This window comes from Eleutherodactylus coqui, chromosome 6 (genome assembly GCF_035609145.1).
Source record: "Eleutherodactylus coqui strain aEleCoq1 chromosome 6, aEleCoq1.hap1, whole genome shotgun sequence".
Classification (NCBI taxonomy): domain Eukaryota; kingdom Metazoa; phylum Chordata; class Amphibia; order Anura; family Eleutherodactylidae; genus Eleutherodactylus; species Eleutherodactylus coqui.
In genome coordinates this window covers 244745756-244772332 of record NC_089842.1, presented here as the reverse complement: position 1 = coordinate 244772332, position 26577 = coordinate 244745756, and the positions used below count along the sequence as shown (strand labels likewise).

Below are 26577 nucleotides of genomic sequence, written 5' to 3'. Positions count from 1 at the left end.
ACCATTGAGACTCATCTTAAGTGACCCTTTAGTGGCCCTAATAGTAATAGTGACCCCATTGATGGCCCCACTAGTGGTAGTGACCGTTTTAGTGGTCCCAGTTATAATAGTGGCCCCAGTAGTAATATTGCCCCCGTTAGTGGTACCAGTTATAATAGTGACCCCCCACAGTGGCCCCATAGTAATAATGACCCCTATGTTGTTCCCAGTTGTAATAGTGCCCTCTTTAGTGGCCCCATTAGTAATACTGATCCACCACAGTGACTCCAGTAGTAATAGTGTCCTCAATAGTAATAGTGTCCCTCATAGAAGCACCAGTAGTCATTGTTTCCCCATAGTGTCCCTAATAGTAATAGTGACCTCCATATTGACCCCAGTTATAATGATGCCTCAGTTAGTGGCCCCAGCAGTAATAGTGATCCCCATAATGTCCCCACTAGTAATAGTGTCCCCTAGCAGCAGCTGTCCCTGCTGGACCAGAACTGTGAGCAAGTGAGTGAATGGTTTGCGGGATTGTTGCCCGGCCGGTTTACAGATGGCAATTATTTTTTATTGCCCATTAATATGGTTAGTAAAAGAAAAAACTAACGGGGTAGCAACCCTAGCGCTGCCCCTCTGAGGTCCTGCAGAAGCAGCAGTCTCAGGCCTCCTGGTGGGAGCTCCCATGGATTGGCTGAGTCTTGTGTATGACGCCCAGAGAGTTCTTACAGGGGCTTTATTTCAGGACAAAATAGAGAAAGGTTCTGCTGTAGCAAAGCAATCGTTTATTAATTTGTGAACATGAGTATATAGACCAGTGCTGCCCAACTCCAGTCCTCAGGGGCCCCGGCAGGTCATGTTTTCTGGATTCCGTCAGTATTGCACAGGTGATGTCATTATTGTCAGTCCTCAGACATTACCACAGGGGTTCTCTCTATAGGATATCCTGAAAGCATGACCTGTTGGGGTCCCTGATGACCGTAGCTGGACAACACAGATGTAGAAGAATCACAGATGAAGTATACACAGGATATCAGTGGAGGGCCCACCACATACATCTAGTGATAAATGCATATACTTCAGATATAGTAATTAGCATATTGCATACAATGACAGCAGGTTTCATTAGTTAATCATATAGAATTGAGTTAATTTTTCAGGGCCATGACACCCCCTCTGATCTCCTTAGTTCCATTTGTCCAGCTAAAGATATTTCCTGACTCATAAAGATAACTATTAGAAATGGTCTTGGTGAAGAGAACGTGATCCCACATATTGACATCAGACATTTCACCAACAAAAGATTGGCCTGCCTCAAACTTCCCACCAAAACTGTCCTGTTCCTGCCCAAGGATGAGGCTCATCTGAGGTCCTATGGGGGATCTGCTTGTAGTAACTCTTCTAGGGTACCGCCTGCCATTGATCCACAGTTGGAGCAGTCCGGTCTCCGAGTCCCAAGCAACACAAGTCTGTTTCCAGTCTAGAACCTCGGGATCCACCTCAAAAATAAATTCTTCTTGATTTATATAAACATTACATGATTTTGGAGGCTGTAGAAAAATAAGGAAAGCGTTGTCACTTCCAGGCGTGGCCAAGGAAAAAAGAGAATGTTCTCGGTGGAGGTCGGTATAGGAGCGCAGACATACGGTAAGTTGTTTTAAAGCTTGTTCCACAGTTGGCTTCAGAATCACATAGTCAGTGACTGATTCCTTAGGGAAAAGAAGGATATTTTGGCCTAGACCAAAGGAGAGAACATAAAGTTGCAGTAATAATAATAATAACTAATCAATAACAATCATTATATCATAACCCCTTAGTGACCAAGCCTGTTTGCGCCTTAATGACCAGGCCAAATTTTGCAAATCTGACATGTGTCACTTTAAAATGGAAACTAAACTCCTTAATGAATATATCTAGGGGTGTACTGTGTATTTTGGCCCCACAGTTTTTGAATAAATTCAAGCAAAGCAAAAGGAAAAAATTAGGATTTTCATTTTTTTGGCAATTCTGTCATTTTAAAACAGCTTTTTTTTGTACAGCACACATATGAAGGAAGACTTGCACCCCAAAATGGATCCCCCTGTTTGTGCTGTTTTCAGAAATATACCCATTGTGGCCCCAATCTTATGTCCGCATGCACAACGGGGCCCAAAATGAAAGGAGTAATCCGTGGCTTTCAGAACATAGATTTAGCTTGAAGTACTTTTAGGCCCCATTGCCCACTTGTAGAGTTCTTGAGCGCCCAAAACCATAGAGAACCCCCACAAATGACCCCATTTTGAAAACTAGACCCCTTAATGAATTTATCTAGAGGTGTACTTTGTATTTTAACCCTACAATTTTTGAATAGATCTAAGCAAAGCAGTAAGAAAAAATTACGATTTTCATTTTTTGGGCTATTGCGTCAATTTAAAAACAGTTTTCTTTGTACAGCACATGTATAAATGAAGACTTTCACCCCAAAATGAATACCCCTGTTTGTCCGGTGTTCAGAAACATACCCATTGTGGCCCCAATAGACTTACAGGACCCATGGCTAGGCCTACAATGAAAGGAATACCCGTTGGATTTCAGGGTACCACTGAATAAATTCCAGGCCCCATTGCCCACTTATAGAGCCATTGAGCGGCCAAAACTATAAAGAACCCCCTCAAATGACCCCATTTTGAAAACTGGACCCCTTAATGAATTCATCTAGGGGTGTACTGCGTATTTTGACCCCACAGTATTTGAATGAATCTAAGCAAAGCAGAAGGAAAAAGTTACGATTTTCAATTTTTTTGGCAATTTTTTAAATTTAAAAACTGTTTTTTTGTACAGTGTACATAGGAATGAAGACATTCACCCCAAAATGGATACCCCTGTTTGTCCCGTGTTCAGAAACATACCCATTGTGACCCTAATTTACTTACAGGACCCATGGCAAGGCCTATAATGGAGGGAACACCCGTTGGATTTCAGGGCACAACTGAATAAATTCCAGGCCCCATTGCTTATTTGTACGGAATAAAAATTGACTCCCTAAAAATTCCCGCCCCCCCCCCCCACACACACACTCCGCACCCTTTTCGGCGTTCGCAAATCGTAGATAAAAGTAATAATGTGAACTGTGTGGTATTTCCGAAGACAGGGGTAATTCCGGAGCTGGTTGGAATGGGCACATGGGGCAATAAAACCAGTATCCCCCCTCCTCTCATGCTTTTTGGGGGGTATTTCTTGACCTCAGTGGCGGGTATGGGGTGTAAAAGTGGCGCTCTGTGAGTCTCTGTAAGCTTGCTGAAATCACAGAGGTGAGGGAAAAAGACATTATTCACAGAAAAAGCCAAAAATACAATACCTGAAGGTCTGCAAAGCAGACATGGTCGCCATAGGCACAATCACCATAAGGCACAATCGCCGTAGGGCAGGCGCAATGGCCGTAAGCCCTGGAGATATGCAGTCGGCCAGACAATAAAGTGGAGGAGCAGCTTGTTCTTGGCAGGCTAATATGCAGTCACCCACTCAACCCAGGCCAGATTGGGGAGGAGTGACTGCATATACTAATAGCCTGCACATGTGAACGATACCAAAGATGCCAGCCATCTGTAAGCTTGCTGAGGTGCGGCGGTCTCACACAGAAGACGCTCAACAAGCTGCTCCTGGAACTGCAGGAAGGCGAGCGTTCCCGGGGCTTCTTGTAAGATACGTATTACAGGTAGCGGTCTGAATAACGCCGGGCTCACGCAGCTGTAGGCGGAATCCGCTTGCGGAGGCCCGCAGCTGATCCCAGCTGTGAGCCCGGCTGTGACCCTGCGTACGGCCGCGTAATGTACTGCGCATAACTGCCTACTCACACAGACGGTCATTTCCCGCACCGTCGCTTAGCGAAGACGCGGGCACCCGCAGCCCGTATACAATGTAGTTGCGTATGGGCAGCGGGTATATCCGTGACCATAGAGCACAATGGGCTCTATGCTGTGGATATCCACAGTAAAATAGAGCCTGCTGCGTTCTCTTTTCTGCGAGTGGATTACACAATTACGACCCACTAATGTGAGCGAAATTGTGTAATCCAATGCGATTGATCTGCATAATACAGCGGATCAGACGCATGCCGAATCCGTAATTCCTATTCGGTCATGTGAGACCGGCCTAAGGTAGATCGCTACTTTTTTATTACGTGACCGGGGACCGCTCAACGAGGCCACCCGTCACTGCAAGGAGATTTTAAGTTTCCTGGGCTCCCCGACTCCTGCACATGTGTCCGGTGTTTTGCCGGCGGTCGCATGTGCAGAATCCGGGTAAGTTCACGGAGGAGGATCGCGTCGGGGTGCAAATATGGAGGCCTCCGGTAAAAAGTTTCATCTAATCTCACTGATCGCATCAGTGAGGGGAGATGAAACTAACTTTTTAAAAAATTTTTTACGTGATCGCCATTATCCATTGGATGACGGCGAACACGTGATCAGGAACCGCTCACCGCGGCCCCCCATAAAATTTCCAGGCTCTCGGCTAAGTTTTGTAGCCAAGAGCAGGAAGATTTTAAGTTATCCTGGCAATTTACGTTTTTTGCGCATGCGTCTGCCGCTTTGGCGACGGCCGCGTGCGCAAAAGCTGTGGTAAGGTCCGCGGATAAATCTGGGGGCCTTAGGTACGTAATTTCATCCTCCCTCACGGATATGATCCGTGAGGGGAGATGAAATTTAAGCGTTTTAAAGGTTTTTTTTACTTTTTAAACTTTTTTTAAAAACTTTTTTACACTTTTTTTTAATTACTTTTTTTACTTTAAATGATCACTGCTATCCATTGGATAACAGTGATCATCTCTGCAGTGACATCCCTCTGCTCCTGGCTACACATGACAGCCAGGAGCAGATGGATTTTAAATTGCCCGGGTCCTGAGCTCCTCTGTGCACGCGCCCGATGTCAATCATCGCGCGCGCATGCGCAGAAAAGGGCTCCAGTCCCGGAAGACCAGGACACACCGCTGAGGACCGGGGGTGAGTACTTTTACCTCCCCTCATGGATCCGATCCATGAGGGGAGGTGAAATTAACTTTATTTTTACTTTTTAAAAAAACATTTCCACTGGATAGCGGCGATCGCGGGTCCGGGGACCGCTCGCCGCGGTCCCCGGGTACATCTCCTGGTGTCTGGCTACCTTCTGGAGCCAGGAACCAGGAGATTTCAAACAACTCGGGGTTTCCATTCTTCTCCGCATGCGCGTGACATCAATCCCGGAGGACCCATTCACCGCGGCACACATCAGGGAAGCCGGGTGAGTATTTTCAGCTGCCCTGATGGATCCGATCCAACAGGGCAGCTGAATCTTTAACTTTTTAAACTTTTTTTTTCACTTTATTGCGATCGGCACTATCCACTGGATAGCGCCAATCGCAATGCCAGAGGGGACTGCCCGCAGCCCAGGATGACAGCTCCATGCTGTCGGCCACCTGCAGGCACCGACAGCATGGAGCTGTCACGTCCAGAGCCCACGGGGCTTTATTCTCTGCAGGACATATGTTTTTACATCCTCAGAGAATAAAGCCCACGTGGGCAGGACATAAAAACACTATGGGCTGGTCGTTAAGGGGTTAACCATCACATCTAGATTTGTATTAAACCTTACCATCATTGATTGTACATATTAGCCCACCAGGATTCTCTTCTCCACAATTAAGGTGTTGGTACCACCATTACAAGTTATTCCTAGAGATGAGCGAGCACACTGGTCTGAGCTTGGTGCTCGTTCGAGTATTAGGATACTCGAGATGCTCGTTACTCAAGTCGAACACCTTGCGGTATTTGAGTCAATTCCAGTTCCTTCCCCGCATATTTAGCGCCATTTTCTAGCCAATAGACATGCAGGGAAGGCATTACAACTTCCTCCTGTGACGTTCCAGCTCTATCCCACCCCCCTGCAGTGAGTGGCTGGTGAGATCAGGTGACCGCCGAGTACTTAAACTGGTCCTGCCCGCGGCTTGCCTCAGACACATGCTGGCAGAGGTTAGGGATAGTGCTGCTGCTGATATAGGGACAGTGTTAGAGTAGGATCCTGTCTTCAAGAACCCCAACGCTCCTTCTTAGGGCTACTCCTCATCGTGTGCATTACAGTTGTGGCTGGCTGGGAGCAGTAGTGCACCAATTTATTTTTTTAAAGCATCTATCCCTCTGCAGAGGATTACAGCTATAGCGTTCTCAGTCTGAGCAGAGGTCTCACCGCTAAACAGAACTCTAATATTTCCTGGGACACTGCAGATCATTTCAGCTATACCGTCCTATGTGTGCAGTACCAGAGGCAGAGGTCTCACTCTCATCGCTAAATAGTACGCAAATATTTCCTGGCCCACTGCAGAACAGCATTTCACAGATATCATTCTATGTGTTGGGTGAAGTAGCCGCAATTATCAGCACTATCCACTGGCTGTATAGCTTTCTGCCCCTGTGCAGAGCATCCTTCTTGGGCTACTCCTCATCGTATGCATTACAGTTGTGGCTGGCTGGGAGCAGTAGTGCACTCTTCTTTTTTTAATGCATCTAGGCCTGTGCAGAACCTTTCAGTTATACCGTATATGTTTAAAGTGTTTACACTTGAAAAAGGCTGTACAAAGCCGAAACGCGTTGTATGTTTTATGGGCTCCCCAGAGGGGGAACCCTTTGTTTATATAAATAAGTCCGTTCTTACCTCCTTTGGATTGCTTATGGACCTGATTTGATCCTGGTGGACGTGGGATCTGGATCACTTTTATTCAAGGCTACCCTGGATCTTGAGAGGGGAGAATAGTTGCCCAGTTATCTGGGTGCTTACTCCCCTCTCTTCAGTGAGTGCACCTTTATTCTGTATGTTTGGAGTGCAGCTTGTTCTACAATTTCTTGTGACTTCCTGACCTCCATCACCCGTTGATGGAGGGTTTATTATTTCTTATTGCTGCAGCTCTCCATTGAGTGGATCACATATAGTTTGGACCTGAATTTCTCGGCATTGCCTTTATTGGATCTGGATATTGCGTGTATTTTATCCCGAGGCGCTGTCCCATCTTCTCTTCTAGGGTTTGATAGGCATCTATGCATGGCAGTCTGACTTTTAAATGAGCTGTCACTTTTGACTGCAGTCTCTAAACAGTTATCTGCTGCAATCAGAGTTAACTTGGATCGCGCCAATTACCAGCGGCTGTCAGAAGCAGCCGGTAGCCGCAGAGTATGGAGTGGACTCAGCTCCCGAGCCTGCTCCACGAACTCTTCATTGCCGCCCAATGTAAATTTACTTTTGATGGTCATGAAGGGCTTAATAACAGTTTTAATAGGAGTTGATAGACACTAGACTATAAGATGACCAGAGAGTAGACTCTATATGGTTGATTAAGACTGCATAACTAGACCTTAGATACATAGTAACACGTCACAGAGAACTGGACATTACAAGGTATAGAATACACGGATGGATCAAATTGGACCGGACAGAATAGGACAATATGGTATAAGAAGTTCTTATTTATACATTTGACTTTTTTTTCCATTTTTGGGTGGAAATCCTCTTCAGGATCTTCAATCTTGTAAGACCTTGGGGGATGAAATAGTCTTACCCTTTAGCACTGAATGCTAGCACCAATGCTATCTACTACATAGGTCTGGTGGAGGGCTTTGGTAGTCAATGCGGTGGGAATCATAGAGAAGCTGCAGAGGTCTTCAACTCTAGACTTTATGGCCATTTGTGAGTAAATTGGGAATGTTATAACACGGATCTAGAATGATGTAAGTGGAGATATATAGCGTCAGGATCACCAGCGCTGTACTGGAGGGGCTCTGCTGTGGGTACTGTATTATGGCTGCACCCCCTATCCAAGCACTTTATGGGTTACACAATGGCTATGATAGCATATAGACTGACCTGTCAGCGCAAAACATCCAGAGAGAAGAACAAACAAGATGGGAAGGGGTTTCATTTTTCTGGAAAAAAAAATATTGAAATTAAATGAGTGTCTGGTGAGTCAATACAATTTTTTAAATTTTAAAATATTAAAGTACTATATATAACTTAAAGTGGTTGTCCAGGGACGCTAAATACGTACACATACCTGCTGTGTTGGGGTCTTCAGTTCTGACCCGGTTCTGACACCAGGTCACATGGTATGGCCCTTCTCTTTTTTTTTCCCACCACATCACCAAGGAGGCTGCCATCTGGCTTATCTTATTAACTACAGTGTTTCCAGAAAATAAGGCCTACCCCGAAAATAAGTTCTAGCCTGATTTTCGGGGAGGCTTGAAATATAAGCCCTACCACAAAAAATGCCCGAGCTGCATTACATAAAAAAAGGAATACATTACCTGGCAGGCTCAGTCCAGGTCCCTCCTGCTGCTTTCCAGAGCTCCAGCGCGTTCTCGCAGTCCAGGGCCGCCGAAAGAAGATCACTTCCTGCTTATGGGGTTCATAAATCCCGCCTCCTGGAAGTGGTGACTCTGATTGGTTCTTCGAGCACTGCTCAGCTAATCAATGTAGCGCTCGATGAAACAATACAACGGCTAGGATTAGTTAATCGAGCGCTGCATTGATTGGCTGAGCAGCGTTCGAAGAACCAATCAGAACCATCGTGATGTGGAAGCGGAAATTATGAATCGGCTCAGCCAGTTGATGGAGAACAGGGTGCAGGGCAGCAGGACTGTGAAGCACATTACCGGGATGGCATGTGTGCCACAATGTATACAAAACCTGGTTGTCAAGAGGCGTAAAATAATCAGTCGGGCTGCCTTTTACGCCTCGCTCTGTCTTTTCCAGGTTTTCAGCCTTGACCAGGGAACACAAACACGGCTGTAATTGGCCCAGCTAGCCGATACCAGGAGTCCTGGTGTAAGTGCACCATTTGCCCTGTACTTAAACAGCTCTGATCTCATTCACCACTGTGAGGCATATAGTGGCACCAATCTATATCAATCTATATATATAAAATTGAATGTATGTCTGTCTGTGTGTCTGTGTGTCTGTCTGTCTGTGTGTCTGTCTGTCTGTGTGTCTGTGTGTCTGTCTGTCTGTTTGTCCTTTATGCATTACTACACCATTCATCCGATCGCCATGAAACTTTGGGAAGTTGTTGAGTACACTCCTGGGAAGATTACTGGCATAGTACATCTATCCTATGATAAATGATGCGCGTGCGAGCGTCGTCGACAGTTACGCCCCCCCCCCCACATAGATCGTTCGATTTCCATCACTGCCACTAATTCTCTCACTTCCCGATGTCGTAGAAACATGAAATTTGGCAAGAGCATTGATTATGTCATAAATAGGAAAAGCTAATGGGTCCCAACTCGATTATTCAATTCTAAGCGCAAAAGAATTAGCGTCCAAATTTTACGTTCGGAATCTAATTTTCTCACTTTCCGATGTCATAGAAACTAGAAATTTGCCACGAGCATTGATTATGTCATAAATAGGAAAAGTTAAAAGTTGAAAGTTGCGCTGTGATTGGTTGTTATATATTATACTGAGGTAACATGAAAGCTGTGCTGTGATTGGTTGTTATATATTATAAAGCAGAGGTAACATGTAAGCTGCGCTATGATTGGTTGTTATATATTATACTGAGGTAACATGAAAGCTGTGCTGTGATTGGTTGTTATATATTATACTGAGGTAACATGAAAGCTGCGCTGTGATTGGTTGTTATATATTATACTGAGGTAACATGAAAGCTGCGCTGTGATTGGTTGTTATATATTATACTGCTGAGGTAACATGAAAGCTGCGCTGTGATTGGTTGTTATATATTATACTGAGGTAACATGAAAGCTGCGCTGTGATTGGTTGTTATATATTATACTGAGGTAACATGAAAGCTGCGCTGTGATTGGTTGTTATATATTATACTGAGGTAACATGAAAGCTGCGCTGTGATTGGTTGTTATATATTATACTGCTGAGGTAACATGAAAGCTGCGCTGTGATTGGTTGTTATATATTATACTGAGGTAACATGAAAGCTGCACTGTGATTGGTTGTTATCTAGATATATAAAAAACGAATGTATGTATGTCTGTCTTCGCAGCAACGCGCGACGGGTAAGCTAGTACATACTAACTATCCAGGTAGAGAATTAGTGAAGACACAAAAGCAGATAAAGCCTGTGGGTACAGCAGGCAAAAATTGGTGGCCAATTGAGGGTTCAGTGTGCAACCCAATGTTGGCCATGACCCTGATAAGGGCCAAGAGGGGCTGTAAAAGAAGTTGTCAGCTCTTTCTCTATATTTACTAATGTACTCGTCTAAAAGTCATGTGAAATCAGCTATTTCTTGAATGTCATATATCAAGCCTAAATGTCAAAGTTTATTGAATAATTATGTCATTGTAAGATATAGAAGTCATGTGTTTTTATCAGATGAATGTATGTATCATGAGGTTATTCCCTGTTTAGCCACACGTCCCGTCCTGCGAGAGGGGCTGGCTATAAAAGCCAAGAGATACAGACAATAAAATAGAGTCACTTGTTTCAAACCATATACTGTGTGTATAGGTCTGTGCATGGTCTCTCAAAAGGAGCGCTCCTCCTGCTTAGGTCAATTTGGAACCGACAACATAACTGACCAGTCTGTTTGAACAAATTAACCCTCGACAGTTCTTGGCGCCCAACGTGGGGCGGGGCTTACCTTTACGGGACATCGCAACCAGTAGACTGAAACAAACTCCTGGCCCGTTGACGTGGATACTGGATTCGGAGACCCCAGACTAAAAACACCGGTGTAACAGGTAAGAGCTTATCTTACTATTATACAGTCTGGATTCTTTTGATCTGTGTGTCTCTAACGGACTAGAGGTATGTTGTTGCCTGTTTCCTATATTTTCTGCCCCGTCCATATTTTAGAGTGAATAAGTTCATTTAACTGTCCTAGACGGAAGAACTCACTCATTGGGACTTAAAGAGTCATGTTGTCTGTATTGGAGATTGAAATAATTGTTATTGTTATAGTCTCATTTCTGGCAGTCATATTCTTACTCTGGATCTGTTATAATATTACTAAAAGTTCCCTAAGAGGCGAAGTCTGGTCTCCCCTGAATCCTAGTGTTTGAAGTTGACCACGTTTTAGTTCTGTAAATCTATTCCGGGACAGGGAACTGTGTGTTCCCAGATAATCTCAGTGATTATCTTAGTTTACTGTGTGAAATATACGTCCTGTATACTTAGTGAAGAATAGTCGGAAGTGGTCAAGATGGGGTCTGAACAATCTAAGATATATCAGACTCCTATTGAGATAATTAAAGATAGAGAAGGGGAGGACATTTGCAGACAAGCCTATAAAGTTTACAAACGTATAGGCCTTAAGAAGGCGGGAACATTCAATTATGAATTTTGGTCACAATATGAGGATAAGCATAGAAAGGAAATAAGAAAAAAGGGTTTGGAAAAAGGCATAAAGGCTATTCTGGACTGCTCTAAAACAGCAGAAGACGAACACTGGGACTCCGAATCCCGAGGCGAGGGCATTTTAGTTTATTGTCCTATGCCCCGGCCACCAATAGACGTTCCCATGGAAACCCCTACGGTTCCATTAGTCTCTCCTGTCGTCCCGGCCGTTCCACCAATGTCTCCTAATAATCCCTTTAATTCTCTGTATCCCAATTTGCCGCCCTTGCCTCCTACGTATCCACAGGCTACTGCCCAGATGGATACACCTCCATACAGCCCTCAATCAGGATCCCCGGGCCCTGAAGTAAATAGAGGTCCGGCTTGGGATTGTCCACGTTGTGGTCAACAGAATGCCTGTTTTAAAGAAATCTGTACAGTATGTGGGACTCCACGTCCCAGGGATCAGTGTAGACAACCGATTCCCTTATTCCCAGTTACAACCTCCACTACCCATTATAGAGAAACAAACAGACCAAGTCCACCATTGGGCACGGTCAGACAAGAGGACACTGACAGACCATCGTCTTCTAATGACAGACCTACGGACGCACATAGACCAACTCCCGGGTCTACAGTCACTACATGGCGACCCTGGAGCGCCACAGACCAGATGGCACTGTGTCAGCAACTGCCCGATCCCCAGACAGAGCCAGCAGCTTTCCATAGAAAGTTGGAAGTCATACAGAAAAACTACTCTGCCACTTGGACAGATATGGAATGTCTTATGAATGTAAAATGTCCTCTGGGCCTTTACAATAGTATTGCTCAATTTTGTGGTCTTGAAGATCGCCCAGATGACCCCCAGACATTACCTAGTGGTACTCAATATGTTGACAAAGTTAAAACCTGGTGTAAGGACAAAGCCCAAGAGAGACGTACAGCCCTAACCCAGTGTAGACAGAACAAGGGCGAGTCTATTGAATGTTACTTTGGCCGTTTAGAGGAAGTAGGCAGAGATCTGGGCTTGTATGATTGTCCAAAAGCCATACGTAATGCTGCTTTTTGTGAAGCCTTTATGCAAGGAATAGATAAGCGCCTGTCTGAACGCGTTAAAGCATGTACCCCCGATTGGCGACAGGCCAAACCGCGTGATCTATATAAGAAAGCTGTAGGATTTGTCATGGACACAGAAGACCACGCAAAGGGTGTTATGATTAAACATTACACCATGGAGGGGGACACAGTCCGACTTAACGACCCCAGGCGGGAGACCCGTAAGTGTTATAACTGCGGGAAGATTGGACACTTGACCCGTAATTGTAGAGCCCCTAAACGCCCTAGACAGAACATGTCAGACGAAAGGGGGCAACAGGGAAGTACGGCCAATACCACATCATCCCGCCCACAGGGAAACAACGGGTATACCAATTACCAATGAAGGTCTGGCACTCCTTCCCCCGTGTCCCTTATAGTTACTGACGCACGTGGGCCACAAATTTTTCAGCCTCTAAAAATCCAGGGGAAGGAGGTGCCCTTTTTAATTGACACAGGGGCTACTAAATCATGTGTCAGTACCTCACAAGTCAATGACCTTAGTATTCCCCTCTCAGACTCCATAGCCATAGCCGTTGGAGTGTCCGGTGAACCAACACCCATGCGTGAGACCGAGCCCATAGAAGTCTCCTTTCAAGGGTCACGAGTCCTCACTCGCTTCCTGGTGTCACCCGCTGGGGATTGCATCATGGGAACCGATGTGATGGGACCCCTGGGGTGCTGTATTCAGCTCCATCCTTCCGGTGAGGCTCATGTCAGTACCTCTGCGGCCGACCACCAAGTATTCTGTCTCATGGCAGCAGACTTGGTCACTCCGCCTCCTTCTTGTACTGTATATGTGTTGACCCCAGAAGATACACAGGTTCTCTCAGCAGTGCCAGAGACCCTTTGGGCAAAAGGGAAGACAGACTTGGGCCATCTCCATGTACCCCCAGTCATGGTATATCTCAAAGATGGGGAAAAAGCCCCCATGATCCGCCAATATCCCCTAGCCATGGCACAGGAAGACGCAATAGCCTCCACTATTACAGAGTTATGTGCCTTGAATGCTTTAAAACCTTGCGTCTTACCCGCTAACACGCCACTCTTCCCGGTTAAAAAGAAAGGGAAGAAAGGTGAACCTGATACCTACCGGATGGTTCACGATCTAAGAGAAATCAATAAGGTGACCATCCTAGAAACACCTTTGGTCCCCAACCCTTACACTCTGTTGTCCACCATACCTTCCGGAACCTGTTGGTACACTCTGATCGATTTAGCCAATGCATTTATGTCCGTCCCGATCCACCCCGATTGCCAGTACCTGTTCGCCTTCACGTTCCGAGGAAAACAGTACTGCTGGACTGTCCTACCACAAGGGGCACAAAACAGCCCAAATCAATTCACCCGATGTATGAGGCTTGTACTTGATGCATGGACGGTCCCACCAGGTGTGGCCCTGCTTCAGTATGTTGATGATCTCCTACTCTGTGCACCGGACAGACCCACCTGCGTTGCGGCCTCACTCAGCCTCCTTTGTTTTCTTGCAGACAGTGGGTGTAAAGCCAGTAAAGACAAATTACAGTTTTGCAAATCTCATGTTGTGTTTCTTGGTCACTGCCTAGGTCCTGGTACAAAACACCTCACGCCAGAACGTACCAAGGTGGTGGAGGACATGCCACTCCCTACCTCCCATGCTCAGTTGCGGACATTTCTGGGGTTAGTTTCATATTGTCGGCCGTGGATTCGCTCTGCCTCCATGACCATGCAGCCTCTGTACGACTGCCTGAGTTCTAAGCCATTTGCTTTGTCTCCGGAAGCCGAGTCAGCTTTTCACCAGCTGAAAATACAGATTACCAGTGCTCCAGCACTGGGTCTGCCAGACTATGATAAACCCTTCCAGATGTTCGTGACTGAGATGGCGGGACATGCTACTGCCGTCCTCACACAAGAGCATGGTGACAAAAAGCGCCCTGTAGCATACTACAGTGCACATCTTGATGCAGTAGCCAGGGGTTCACCCTCCTGTGTAAGAGCAGTTCTGGCTGTACAAGCACTACTTGAGAAAGCTTCTGAGGTGGTCCTAGACTACCCTCTTGTGGTCCTCACGCCCCATGACGTACATGGAATTCTGACACAGGTGAGCCGTAGACATCTTTCTCTTGCTAGACAGGTCAAAATGGAACTTGCAGTACACTCTTCATCCAATGTCTCATTTCAACGTTGCACAACTTTGAATCCGGCCACCTTACTGCCATTAGGTGACACTGATTCAAAAGGGGGAGTAAGCACAGGGGATCAACTTTTTGTCAATTCCCTAGGCGAAGAGGAAGCTTTTGACACCGAGCACCAGCATGACTGTGCTGCTCTGATGGAGCAGGAGACAGCTGGATTTGCTCATGTCACAGATAAGCCTCTCCTGAACCCCCACCTTGAAATGTTTGTGGATGGATCACGATACCAGAATGAGATGGGCAGATTTGTGACAGGGTTTGCTGTAGTATCAATGAATGAAGTACTGATAGGCCACGCCTTGCCCCCACATATGTCAGCACAGGAAGCGGAGCTGTGCGCTCTGACCGAGGCCTGCAAGTTAGCCCGGGGAGTCACTGCTAATATCTACACGGACTCCAGGTACGCGTTTGGCGTTGCGCATGACTATGGGCCGATTTGGCGCGCGCGGAGCTTCCTAACAGCTCAAGGCAGACCGATAAAGAATGGTGAGGCAGTAAGTAATTTAATGTCAGCTATCATGCTCCCGAAGCAGGTAGCCATAATAAAGGTAAAGGCACACACCCGAGGGGACTCCTTGGAAAGCAGAGGCAACGAGAAGGCAGACGGAGCAGCAAAGGCTGCAGCCCTGCTGGACTGGAGGGTTCAGACCAGGTCCTGCCCAGCGGAGGAGGATCCTGATCCCCCTGCCAAGGACCAGACCCTCTCTGTCCCACCACAGAAGGAGGTGGACCTACTCCCCTCAGGGCAAGAGCAGGAGCGCTGGGCAAGTGCAGGGGCAGTAAAAGGAAATGAAGGTTGGATGATGGGTTTCCGTATGTGTTTACCTGCGGCTGCCTATCCTAGTATGGCCCTTTTGGCTCATGGAAAGGTGCACGCTTCTCGTAATGCCATGGTAGCCCTGGTGGAGAAAATGTGGTACGCTCCGGGATTTGACAGGATGGCAAAGGCATACGTCAAGGCTTGTGAAATCTGTGCACTACACAACCCCGGTCAAGTAGTAAAGACCCCTCGGAAGTGCACTCCGCGACCTTTGTACCCCTTCCAGAGACTACAGATAGATTACATCCAGCTGCCCAGATCAGGAAGGTATGAGTATGTCCTGGTATGCATTGACCTCTTTTCCGCGTGGGCTGAGGCCTACCCGGTCACGAAGGCCACTGCCCAGGCCACTGCAAAAAAACTTGTGTCAGAGTTAGTGTGCAGATTTGGGGTACCAGAGACCATTGAGAGCGACCGTGGTACTCACTTCACTGGTGAGGTAATGAAGGAAGTCATGTCCGCCTTAGGTGTAGAGCAGGCGTTTCACACCCCCTATCATCCGCAGAGCTCCGGAAAAGTAGAAAGACTCAATGGCACCCTCAAACTTAAGATACAGAAAGCCATGGTTGAAACAGGAAAACCTTGGCCCGAGTGCCTACCTCTGGCCCTCTACTCAGTACGAACCACACCAAATAGGAAAACAGGACTGTCTCCTTATGAGATTCTCTTTGGCTCCGTGCCCAGGTTAGGACTGTATCACCCCCAAGCTCTATCCCTGGGTCATGATAAAGTTACTTCCTTTGTGCAGGACTTATGCCAAAAGCTAAAAATAACGCACAACCTAGTCTTCTCTTCTATTTCAGACCCTGATAGTTTGGAAGGATCCCACTCTCTGAATCCCGGAGATTGGGTGGTGGTAAAGAGACACGTCAGAAAGACTTTGGAACCTCGCTTTGACGGACCATACCAAGTGCTGTTAACCACTCCCACCTCGGTCAAGCTAGAAGGCAAACCCACTTGGATCCATGCCTCACACTGCAAGAAAGTTCCAACGCCTCAGCACCACGAGGGGGGTGGAGAGTAAGCCCAACCCAGGGTGGGGGAGGAGGATGGCAACCTGGACACCAGCATTGATAGTCTGGATAGGTGTATTATTTACCCTTTGTTTTCTTGGACTACTCTCTTTTCGGGACAATTCTTCATCAACTGTCGATGTAAGAAGAAGATGGACTGTTTGGGCGGAAGGACACCCCAACATGTGGGAATACTTTGCAAAAGACGTACTGAATATTTCCCACATGTGCATGCCCAACCTGCGGAGTGGGGAAGATATTTTACGGACTTGCTTACTGTCTATCCCCACTCCAATAAAGACACTTCGCGATATATATTCAATAATGCATAACGATAGTGATGTGGAGGAGAGCAATGTTATTCCAGGAGAATACCTTTCTTAATGTATATGAATATTGTTCCATTGTGATGCGGTCAAACATACACTTTATGTTTCACATAAATGATAAGAGATTTGTTTAGATTCATGAGAACAATAATACATTTTAAAAAGTCAGATGTCGGCTGTGATCTTGGGATTTGTTCCGATCGCCATATTTGGGGTCAGGAAGGAATTTTTCCCTTTTATACAAGGATAATTGGCTTTTTCCTAAAAGGGTTTTCGCCTTCCTCTGGATCAACTCAGCCTCAAAATTCCCCATAATTGTCATTCCTGTGTGTGACTTCCTGATGTCCAAAATGGGGGAATGATAAGGGCCAAGAGGGGCTGTAAACAAATTAATAAATGTCGCTTATCAAAAATAGGTACCGTATATATGCTTATCAATCTATTTTAGCAAAAAGAATATTTTAGCAATATATTGTATGTGTAACAGAAGTCATAACTGCTTTGAGGAAGTAACCTGTGGTTTCTGTCTACACTGAAGGTCTACGTCTGATCTAAGTGGAATCAGGAAGTTAAGAGCAGATGTTCATAAATGTAGTGAGACATAGCCTAACCGCAAAGAAGTTGTCAGCTCTTTCTCTATATTTACTAATGTACTCGTCTAAAAGTCATGTGAAATCAGCTATTTCTTGAATGTCATATATCAAGCCTAAATGTCAAAGTTTATTGAATAATTATGTCATTGTAAGATATAGAAGTCATGTGTTTTTATCAGATGAATGTATGTATCATGAGGTTATTCCCTGTTTAGCCACACGTCCCGTCCTGCGAGAGGGGCTGGCTATAAAAGCCAAGAGATACAGACAATAAAATAGAGTCACTTGTTTCAAACCATATACTGTGTGTATAGGTCTGTGCATGGTCTCTCAAAAGGAGCGCTCCTCCTGCTTAGGTCAATTTGGAACCGACAACATAACTGACCAGTCTGTTTGAACAAATTAACCCTCGACAACCCTGCATGCAGTATTGTGCAGCACATAAAATAATGGCGTCTAGCACTGGGACCATGTCGTTTGTTAATCTATGTGCAATGGGCGGCTGGGCTTCAGGAATAACAGTAGATGAAGAACAAGGACAATCAAGACTTCCTGCACTCTTCTGTGTATACTGGAAGAAACACGGGTTTAATTCATGTTATTACATAAAGGGAAGCCATCCTGGAAGTCTACGCGTTTCGAGCTGTTAGTGTCAGTTCTTATTCATGACATGTCTGAGGGTGCAGCTTTACTTTTCTGTGTCCTTCATGCGCAGAGGCCACATTCCCTTGCTGGCGTGTTGTTTCCTTTCACCATCAATAGCTCTGGATCAAGGTCAGTATTTGCTGCGGTGAGCTGAATGCGTGAACATATTTACATGATACTAAAAACAGCATTAATATACAATACAGACTTGTACTGGCCAGTTTACCTTGCCTTCAATCCAGTAATGACCTTTCCAGGTGACTGTAAGATGAAGAAGTGAACTTTAGTTCCACGTTTCACAACATTTCTATAAGTTTCAAACAGGAGAAAAATATAAAAAAGGCAGAACCCTAAAAACCATGTGTCATCAGAAAATGAACTATTGTGTGCAGCAAGTATTTTTGTTTTTTTTAAGAATTTGTTTTTTAATTTTCAATGTCACAATCTGTATTTTAAAAAACCCTAAAATTCTGCAGTTTTCACACTGATTACTCAGCCTAATAGTCTGATACTTCCTGTTCTGTAGAGAAAACCTCTCAGCAGTCCTCCCAGTATCATCACAGACAGGATTATAATGAAAGACAACACCTAAATATAGATAACACATGATCCACCATTCACGATGGATGATGGTCACAGCTCACCTCCTCTCCCTCCCTGTACAATGACCCCTACACATGTCACAGAGTATGCCCAGAACACTCTCCCATAAAAGTCACTGTATCCGCTCTAGTCCATTGTCTCCTATGACCCATGAGGCTGCTGTATAGTATCTCTATAATTGGTGTTTACTGTAGCTGGGGCACAATGGCCGCCCCCGTAGTAATGCACAAAGAACAGAGTAAAAAAAATCTACAATCACAAAATAAAAACAGATTAGAACAATGAAAAATGCTTCACTTACTGGTTTTAATTAGTTGATAATGTATCACTAAGTATCATACATCCCATGATACTACACATAATGAATCCCTATCATACACTACATAACATATTACTTTCATGTGCCACAAAATTGCCCACATAATATATCACTATCATACACTGCATAATATATCACTATCATACACCTCATAATATATCACTATCATACACCACATAATATATCACTATCATACACCCCATAATATATCACTATCATACACCACATAATATATCACTATCATACACCCCATAATATATCACTATCATACACCACATAATATATCACTATCATACACCACGTAATATATCACTATCATACACCACATAATATATCACTATCATACATCACATAATATATCACTATCATACACCCCATAATATATCACTATCATACACCACATAATATATCACTATCATACACCACGTAATATATCACTATCATACACCACATAATATATCACTATCATACTCCACGTAATATATCACTATCATACATCACATAATATATCACTATCATACACCACATAATATATCACTATCATACACCACGTAATATATCACTATCATACACCACATACTATATCACTATCATACACCGCATAATATATCACTATCATACACCGCATAATATATCACTATCATACATCACATAATATATCACTATCATACACCACATAATATATCACTATCATACACCACATAATATATTACTATCATACAGCACATAATATATCACTATCATACACCGCATAATATATCACTATCATACACCACATACTATATCACTATCATACACCACATACTATATCACTATCATACATCACATAATATATCACTATTATACACCGCACAATATATCACTATCATACACCACATAATATATCACTATCATACACCACATACTATATCACTATCATACATCACATAATATATCACTATCATACACCACATAATATATTACTATCATACAGCACATAATATATCACTATCATACACCGCATAATATATCACTATCATACACCACATAATATATCACTATCATACACTACATAATATATCACTATCATACACTGCATAATATATCACTATCATACACTGCATAATATATCACTATCATACACCACATAATATATCACTATCATACACCACATAATATATCACTATCATACACCGCATAATATATCACTATCATACACCACATAATATATCACTATCATACACCACATAATATATCACTATCATACACCCTATAATATATCACTATCATACACCACATAATATATCACTATCATACACCACATAATATATCACTATCATACACTACATAATATATCACTATCATACACCACATAATATATCACTATCATACACCACATAATATATCACTATCATATACTACATAATATATCACTATCATACACCACATAATATATCACTGTCATACACCACATAATATATCACTATCATACACTACATAATATATCACTATCATACACTACATAATATATCACTATCATACACCACATACTATATTGCTGCGGTGAGCTGATATATTTCTACATGATCTTAAAATCAGTACACCATAAAAAATACAATACAGATCTGTATTGGCCAGTTTACCTTGCCTTTAATCCGAAAATGACCTTTATAAGTGACTGCAAGATGAAGAAGTGAACTTCAGTCCAACATTTCACAATATTTCTGTGAGATTCAAACAGGAATAACATGAAAATAAGGAAGAATCATAAAGGAAATGTGTCATCCGAAAATGAACTATTGTGTACAGCAAGTATTTGTTATATATCTACGAAAATATATCACTGCCATACACAAATTAATAGCTGTCAGCGGCCAAACTAAACCTGGATTCACCGCTGAAGACACCCCGATTCAACTCCATTGTGTTATCATTGACAATACCAAGCAGAAGTGATGGTGGGTGTCAAAGACACATATTGGGCACCATGAGACCAAGTGACCTTCATCCTGAAAGTGGTTCCGACAGATACAGACGTGTAAGGATGGCGCCCCCCTCTGTCTCTGAAAGAGTTTGAGTTGCTTGTGCTTGTCAGATGATCAGACGATCCTCTCTACTGGTGGTCTGTAGGTGGCATCCTGAGCACAGTGACCTTGTGTGCCCTCACACATTCACTGGTCCTAACATCTTTTAACAGTCTGGTCAGATGCTCCTCTCTACTGGTGGTCTGCAGGGGGTCCTGAGCCCGGTCACCTTGTGTGCCCTCACAGATCCACTGGCCCCAATACCTCCTAGCAGTCTGGCCAGAAGGTCCTCTCTATTGGTGGTCTGTAGGGAGCGTCCTGAGCCCGGTCACCTTGTGTGCCTTCATCTACTGGTCCCAACACTTCCTAACAGACCGGTCAGATGCTCCTCTCTACTAGTGGTCTGTAGGGGGCGTCCTGAGCCCGGTCACCTTGTGTGCCTTCATCTACTGGTCCCAACACTTCCTAACAGATCGGTCAGATGCTCCTCTCTACTAGTGGTCTGTAGGGGAGTCCTGAGCCCGGTCACCTTGTGTGCCTTCATCTACTGGTCCCAACACTTCCTAACAGACCGGTCAGATGCTCCTCTCTACTAGTGGTCTGTAGGGGGCGTCCTGAGCCCGGTCACCTTGTGTGCCTTCATCTACTGGTCCCAACACTTCCTAACAGACCGGTCAGATGCTCCTCTCTACTAGTGGTCTGTAGGGGAGTCCTGAGCCCCGTCACTTTGTGTACCCTCACACATCCACTAGTCCCAATAACTCTCCACTCTACTGGTGGTCTGTCGGGGGTGTCCTGATCCCAGTCACCTTGTGTATCCTCATATATCCACTGGTCCCAACACTTCCTAACAGTCTGGTCAGAATGGCCCGGTGGGGGGACAATTCATTCATACGACTATCCAGTTTCTCACATCCCAATAATGCGCCCCCTCTCAGACTCTGGTAACTCTTAGTCTAGTGGCCAGCAAGCTCTACACAAGCGGAAGAAGAGGTCACTACACACAAGGAGCCTCTGAGAGCCTCTTATAGGCCAAGGGGGAACCAGTTTTAGGGCCTCCGGTGACAAGACTGTTCATCTAATCTCCACAACGCCCATCGTTTACAGATCTGTCTGAGTTGGATCTGCAGGACGGGTTTTGCAGTGAAACAGCAACTCCAAGGTGCTTGATTTTCTTTTACCATGAGTGTAAAAACATCATAGGACTGACTTCTATACAAATTACAAATCGAACCGCACATGCAATATCATATACAGCTGCAGGCAGACATAACTTTATGGATATGTGATGGCATCCAGGGAATTTGGTGCTTTATATAAATAAGTGACCAAGCTACAGCCTTCATTAAAATTCTGGAATTATTTATAAAATCAAATTAAATTCTAGGTCCACTTTTCTGACCAAGACCGCTCCTAATCCCTCTACCATCCTAAAGAGGGTTATTGTTATATAATATAACTACAATGATGGGTTAACGTGCTTCTCCAGGACTTTTACTTTTGATGTCACATCCTCAGGATAGGTAACCCATACATGATTGTCAGGTGTCGGCTGCTCGGGATCCGCACCGATCAGCGGATTTCTGTTCTTGCTGGCCGTATGAACAGTGCTGGCAGCATATAGCGCTATCAACATTGCAGTTGCCCATTTTGGTACTGCAGGTACAGATTCCATTCAATTCATTGTGAGTTGACCTACAGTACCAATCCAGGCCGCTGCAATACAGAGAGCATTATCTGCTTGCAGTGCTGTCCATACTGACAGCGGGCTTGTGAATTAGCTGATTAGTGGGGATCCCAGGATGACAACCCCCACTGATCAACTATTGATGACCTATCCTGAGGTCCTGGAAAACCCCTTTAAATATCAACTACTAAAGCATCACAGACCTCCCGGGATATTAGGAATTAACCCATAACCACCATGTATAGTATAATGTATATTAGTAGTAACCTCATCTTCACTTTAGACCATCATAGATATTAAACCATAGGTATTAAAGGAGATGTCCCGAGGCAGCAAGTGGGTCTATACACTTCTGTATGGCCATAATAATGCACTTTGTAATATACATTGTGCATTAATTATGAGCCATACAGAAGTTATAAAAAGTTTTATACTTACCTGCTCCGTTGCTGGCGTCCTCGTCTCCATGGTGCCGACTAATTTTCGCCCTCCGATGGCCAAATTAGCCGCGCTTGCGCAGTCCGGGTCTTCTCCTCTTCTCTATGGGGCTCCGTGTAGCTCCGTGTAGCTCCGCCCCGTCACGTGCCGATTCCAGCCAATCAGGAGGCTGGAATCGGCAATGGACCGCACAGAAGCCCTGCGGTCCATGAAGACAGAGGATCCCGGCGGCCATCTTCAGCAGGTGAGTATGAAGACGCCGGACCGCCGGGATTCAGGTAAGCGCTGTGCGGGTGGTTTTTTTAACCCCTGCATCGGGGTTGTCTCGCGCCGAACGGGGGGGGGGGGTTTAAAAAAAAAAAAACCCGTTTCGGCGCGGGACATCTCCTTTAAACATTATACCACCCTAGACCACCAGGAGCATGATAGCAATATTATCACTAACTCCAAAACCACCCTATGGAAAATATATAATTATATAGAAAGTTGACAGTCTGTATTATTGAAGCCATTTTGCTTTCTCATTTGTGGACACCAATGTACTTTGATCGCCCCTGGAGTTTGCAACTTTTTTAACCTGCTAAAGGGGTTTCCGGGGAAAAAAAAACTATTGATGGCTTATACTTAATAGGGGATCTCCTACCATAGGGGATCCCCAACGATCAGTTGATTGCCTGGATGTCAGTGCAGCTAGATGGACGTGCAAGATAGGAGATAGAACCAGAAATGGCCTTAGAAGTTCACTTCTAATGTAATCAGTGGAAGCTGAAGCAGCTGTTATACTTCCGGCAGTTCCACCTCCAACATCGTGAACTGGCGCAGAAGTGTAATGGCGGCTTCAGCTTCCATTCAATAAGAATGAAGGCAGCTTGGCCCCATCTGATGCAATGAAACGGGTTGGGCGATCAGGTGATCGCCGGAAATGCCATGTGGCGAGTCCCCGGTGATTAACAATTAATGACCTATCTTGAGAACAGCTCATCAATAGTTTTTGCCCAGAAAACCCCTTTAAAATTGTTGTTCAGGATTAGAAATCATGGCTGCTCTCTTTCAGAAATAGCGCCACAACTGTCCACAGATTGTATTTCAACTTAGCCCCATTCACTGTTTATCCTGGTCCCCTCCATAAAAGTCATACATGTTTGTCTTATGTGGATGCACTGTGCAAAATCTGTCGTGCCATTTCCAGTATATGTGTTGTACAGCTGTGGCACTTGACAGGTTAACTTTAATAAAATCAAAGTCTGCATGTAAATGTATCAGTCTGTCATGTCATGTGGTGTGAGAGAAGGTATAAATAGGAGTGCTTGAGAGCAGGAAGAGAGTCCCATCTTTTATAGTAGCAGGTCTTCCTTTTTGAATGCCACCTAACACAGAACCACATGGAAGCACCTTCAGCTTCCTTGTGGTGAAGATGGAAGAGGAGGAGAGATGTCTTGTGATGTCTGAATTCTGGATGTGACTGGAGTGAGCCCCCAATAGAGAGAGAGCCATTGTAAGTAAATCTTTGGACAATGCCAGTGTAAAGGTACTACATCTCTGTCTAATTTTTCTATGCGGCCGTCCAGTGCCAGGATCCACACGTAGCGCTACACCCTTTAATTGTCACACCCACGCGTCTGAGTTGGGGTGGAGGTACTGCAGGAGAATAATCTTTATTACCTTTGAAAGTCATTTGCCTGAACTGTGAAGTCTTAAAGTACACTGCCTTGTGTACTCTGTTCAAGTTTTCAAGTAAACATTTATGCCGGGCCCTAACCATTCCTAGGGACCTGTGGTACTCAGACTGTCTGTAACTGCATTTATTCTCTGACGAACGTCATTTTCATGTGTAGGAATGGTGGTGTCACCCGTGACAGCTACAACCCCCATTACCTGTGTGATTAGCATTTCCTATCCTATGGGTGTCCTTGGTGGCCTGCAGTGATACTCTGGCCTTGACTTCGTGTATCCCTCCAGGAAAGGAGTTTGGTAAGTGCCACCATAACAAGCCATCACTTTACCCTCCCAGCTCCCCACGTATGTCAGGTGTCCGTATTCTCCGTATGGGACGCTGCAACTGTAATGAAGCTGAGCAAAGTGTTGGACAAGTGGACAAGTGTTGCACTGTTTTTGGAAGAAAGCAGCCATGTTTTTCTGGCCTTGAACAACCCCTTTAAGGACCATGCTCCTTAAATTGACACTATTGTAACAAAAATATTCAGACATCCACCAATCCTGTGCTATCAGTTGAAGGGGATATGCAAATCGGATAGGAAGGACTTGGGTCATTGGTTATAGTGAAGTCTGCCCTCAACACCAACAGGTACAGAGACATTCTGGACAATGTGGCATCACCTACCCTGTGGCAATACTGTGGTACAGCTCCATCTCTACCATCATGATGAGCATCGTGTCATATGGCACGCAGGGTTGAGGCTTGGTTTGAGGAGCAGAACATCTGCAAACTTTATTGGTCAACCCTAAGTCTGGATCTCAGTCCCATCAAACATTTTTGGGAAGATGGGACAAACTAGAACGCTGTATCCATGCGCTGTTGTGCATTTCCTTGCCTTGACTTCCCATGCTGCACTGCACTGTCTCTGGTCTAATCAGCAATGTTTATTCATGGAGATTTCTGAGTTATGTTTTTGCAAATAATTTTAAATTACAAACTAGATAGACTGTGAATTTCCGTACATCGGTGCTGTGTGTTACCTGAGTACGGTGTTGACACAGGTGATGTTCGGATTAAAGAACAGGTGTATCGGTCAGTCTGATCACTCGACTAAACCAGTGCAGAGTGACCTGTTCATAATGTTACGTGTTGGTGAAATTGTTACCATGGCGACACATGTGGCTTACCTTCTTGTTGCGGTCCCAGGACACTTAGTCCTATTGATGGTGCACATGCATGACTTGATAACGGAAAAAGGTCTGGACATAAAGGATCAACTTTTCTCTGGTCTTAGCCTTTGTAACCTGCTACGTGGACTTGTGCAAGTCGTGCCGGATTTTATTACATTTCTGGATAAGCCTCATATTATGATGTCCAATGACTTCACTATTTCATTGACTAAGCTGGCCACAATGTCCTGCACCCTCTTCTTCTCCACTTGGCTTAGTGTTCACTTCTGTCTAAAGACTGTAAACCTCAACAAAACATGGAATATCTGCTTACAGAGAAGATTTCCCAGGATGTTCCCATGGCTCCTACTGTTTTCAGTGTTGGGATCTCTTCTCGTTAGCTTTCCATTGGTGTTTTACTCTTCTGGATATGGTTTACCTCAAAACTAGTACCACCAGTAGTAATAGTGACCCCCATAGTGACCCCAGTAATAATGATGCCTCAGTTAATGGCTCCAGCAGTAGTAGAGACTCCCATAGTGACCCTAGCAATAATGATGCCTCAGTTAGTGGCTCCAGCAGTAATAGTGATCCCCATAATGTCCCCACTAGTAATAGTGTCCCCTAACAGCAGCCGTCCCTGCTGGACCAGAACTGTGAGCAAGTGAGTGAATTGTGTGTAGGATTGTTGCCCGGCCGGTTCACAGATGGCAATTATTTTTTATTGGCCATTAATATGGCT

The 26577-nt window shown here is 44.6% G+C and overlaps 1 protein-coding gene across 5 annotated transcripts; it reads right to left on the bottom strand.

The window, feature by feature from the left end:
* Positions 1-741: 741 nt before the first annotated feature.
* On the bottom strand, positions 742-20584 carry LOC136633466 (jeltraxin-like). Of its 5 annotated transcripts, none has more exons than XM_066609222.1 (4): positions 20504-20584; positions 18186-18220; positions 7846-7904; positions 742-1714 (listed from the first exon to the last, which is right to left on the bottom strand). In XM_066609222.1, exons 3-4 carry the CDS (start codon positions 7898-7900, stop codon positions 1128-1130), a joined length of 642 nt encoding a protein of 213 aa, XP_066465319.1. In that variant the 5' UTR covers positions 7901-7904; positions 18186-18220; positions 20504-20584; the 3' UTR covers positions 742-1127. The 5 variants fall into 5 exon arrangements, with proteins under 5 accessions (XP_066465319.1, XP_066465320.1, XP_066465321.1 ...); XM_066609223.1 differs by having other exon boundaries at positions 18186-18266; positions 20504-20563; XM_066609224.1 differs by having other exon boundaries at positions 20509-20540.
* Positions 20585-26577: the final 5993 nt, after the last annotated feature.

Coding starts and splice junctions, on each gene's coding strand:
- LOC136633466 (XM_066609222.1), bottom strand. CDS start 7,900: ATGAAACCCCTTCCCATCTTGTTTGTTCTTCTCTCTGGATGTTTTGCG. Junction 1,715..7,845: donor TGGATGTTTTGCGCTGACAG/GTCAGTCTATAT, acceptor CCTTTGGTCTAG/GCCAAAATATCCTTCTTTTC.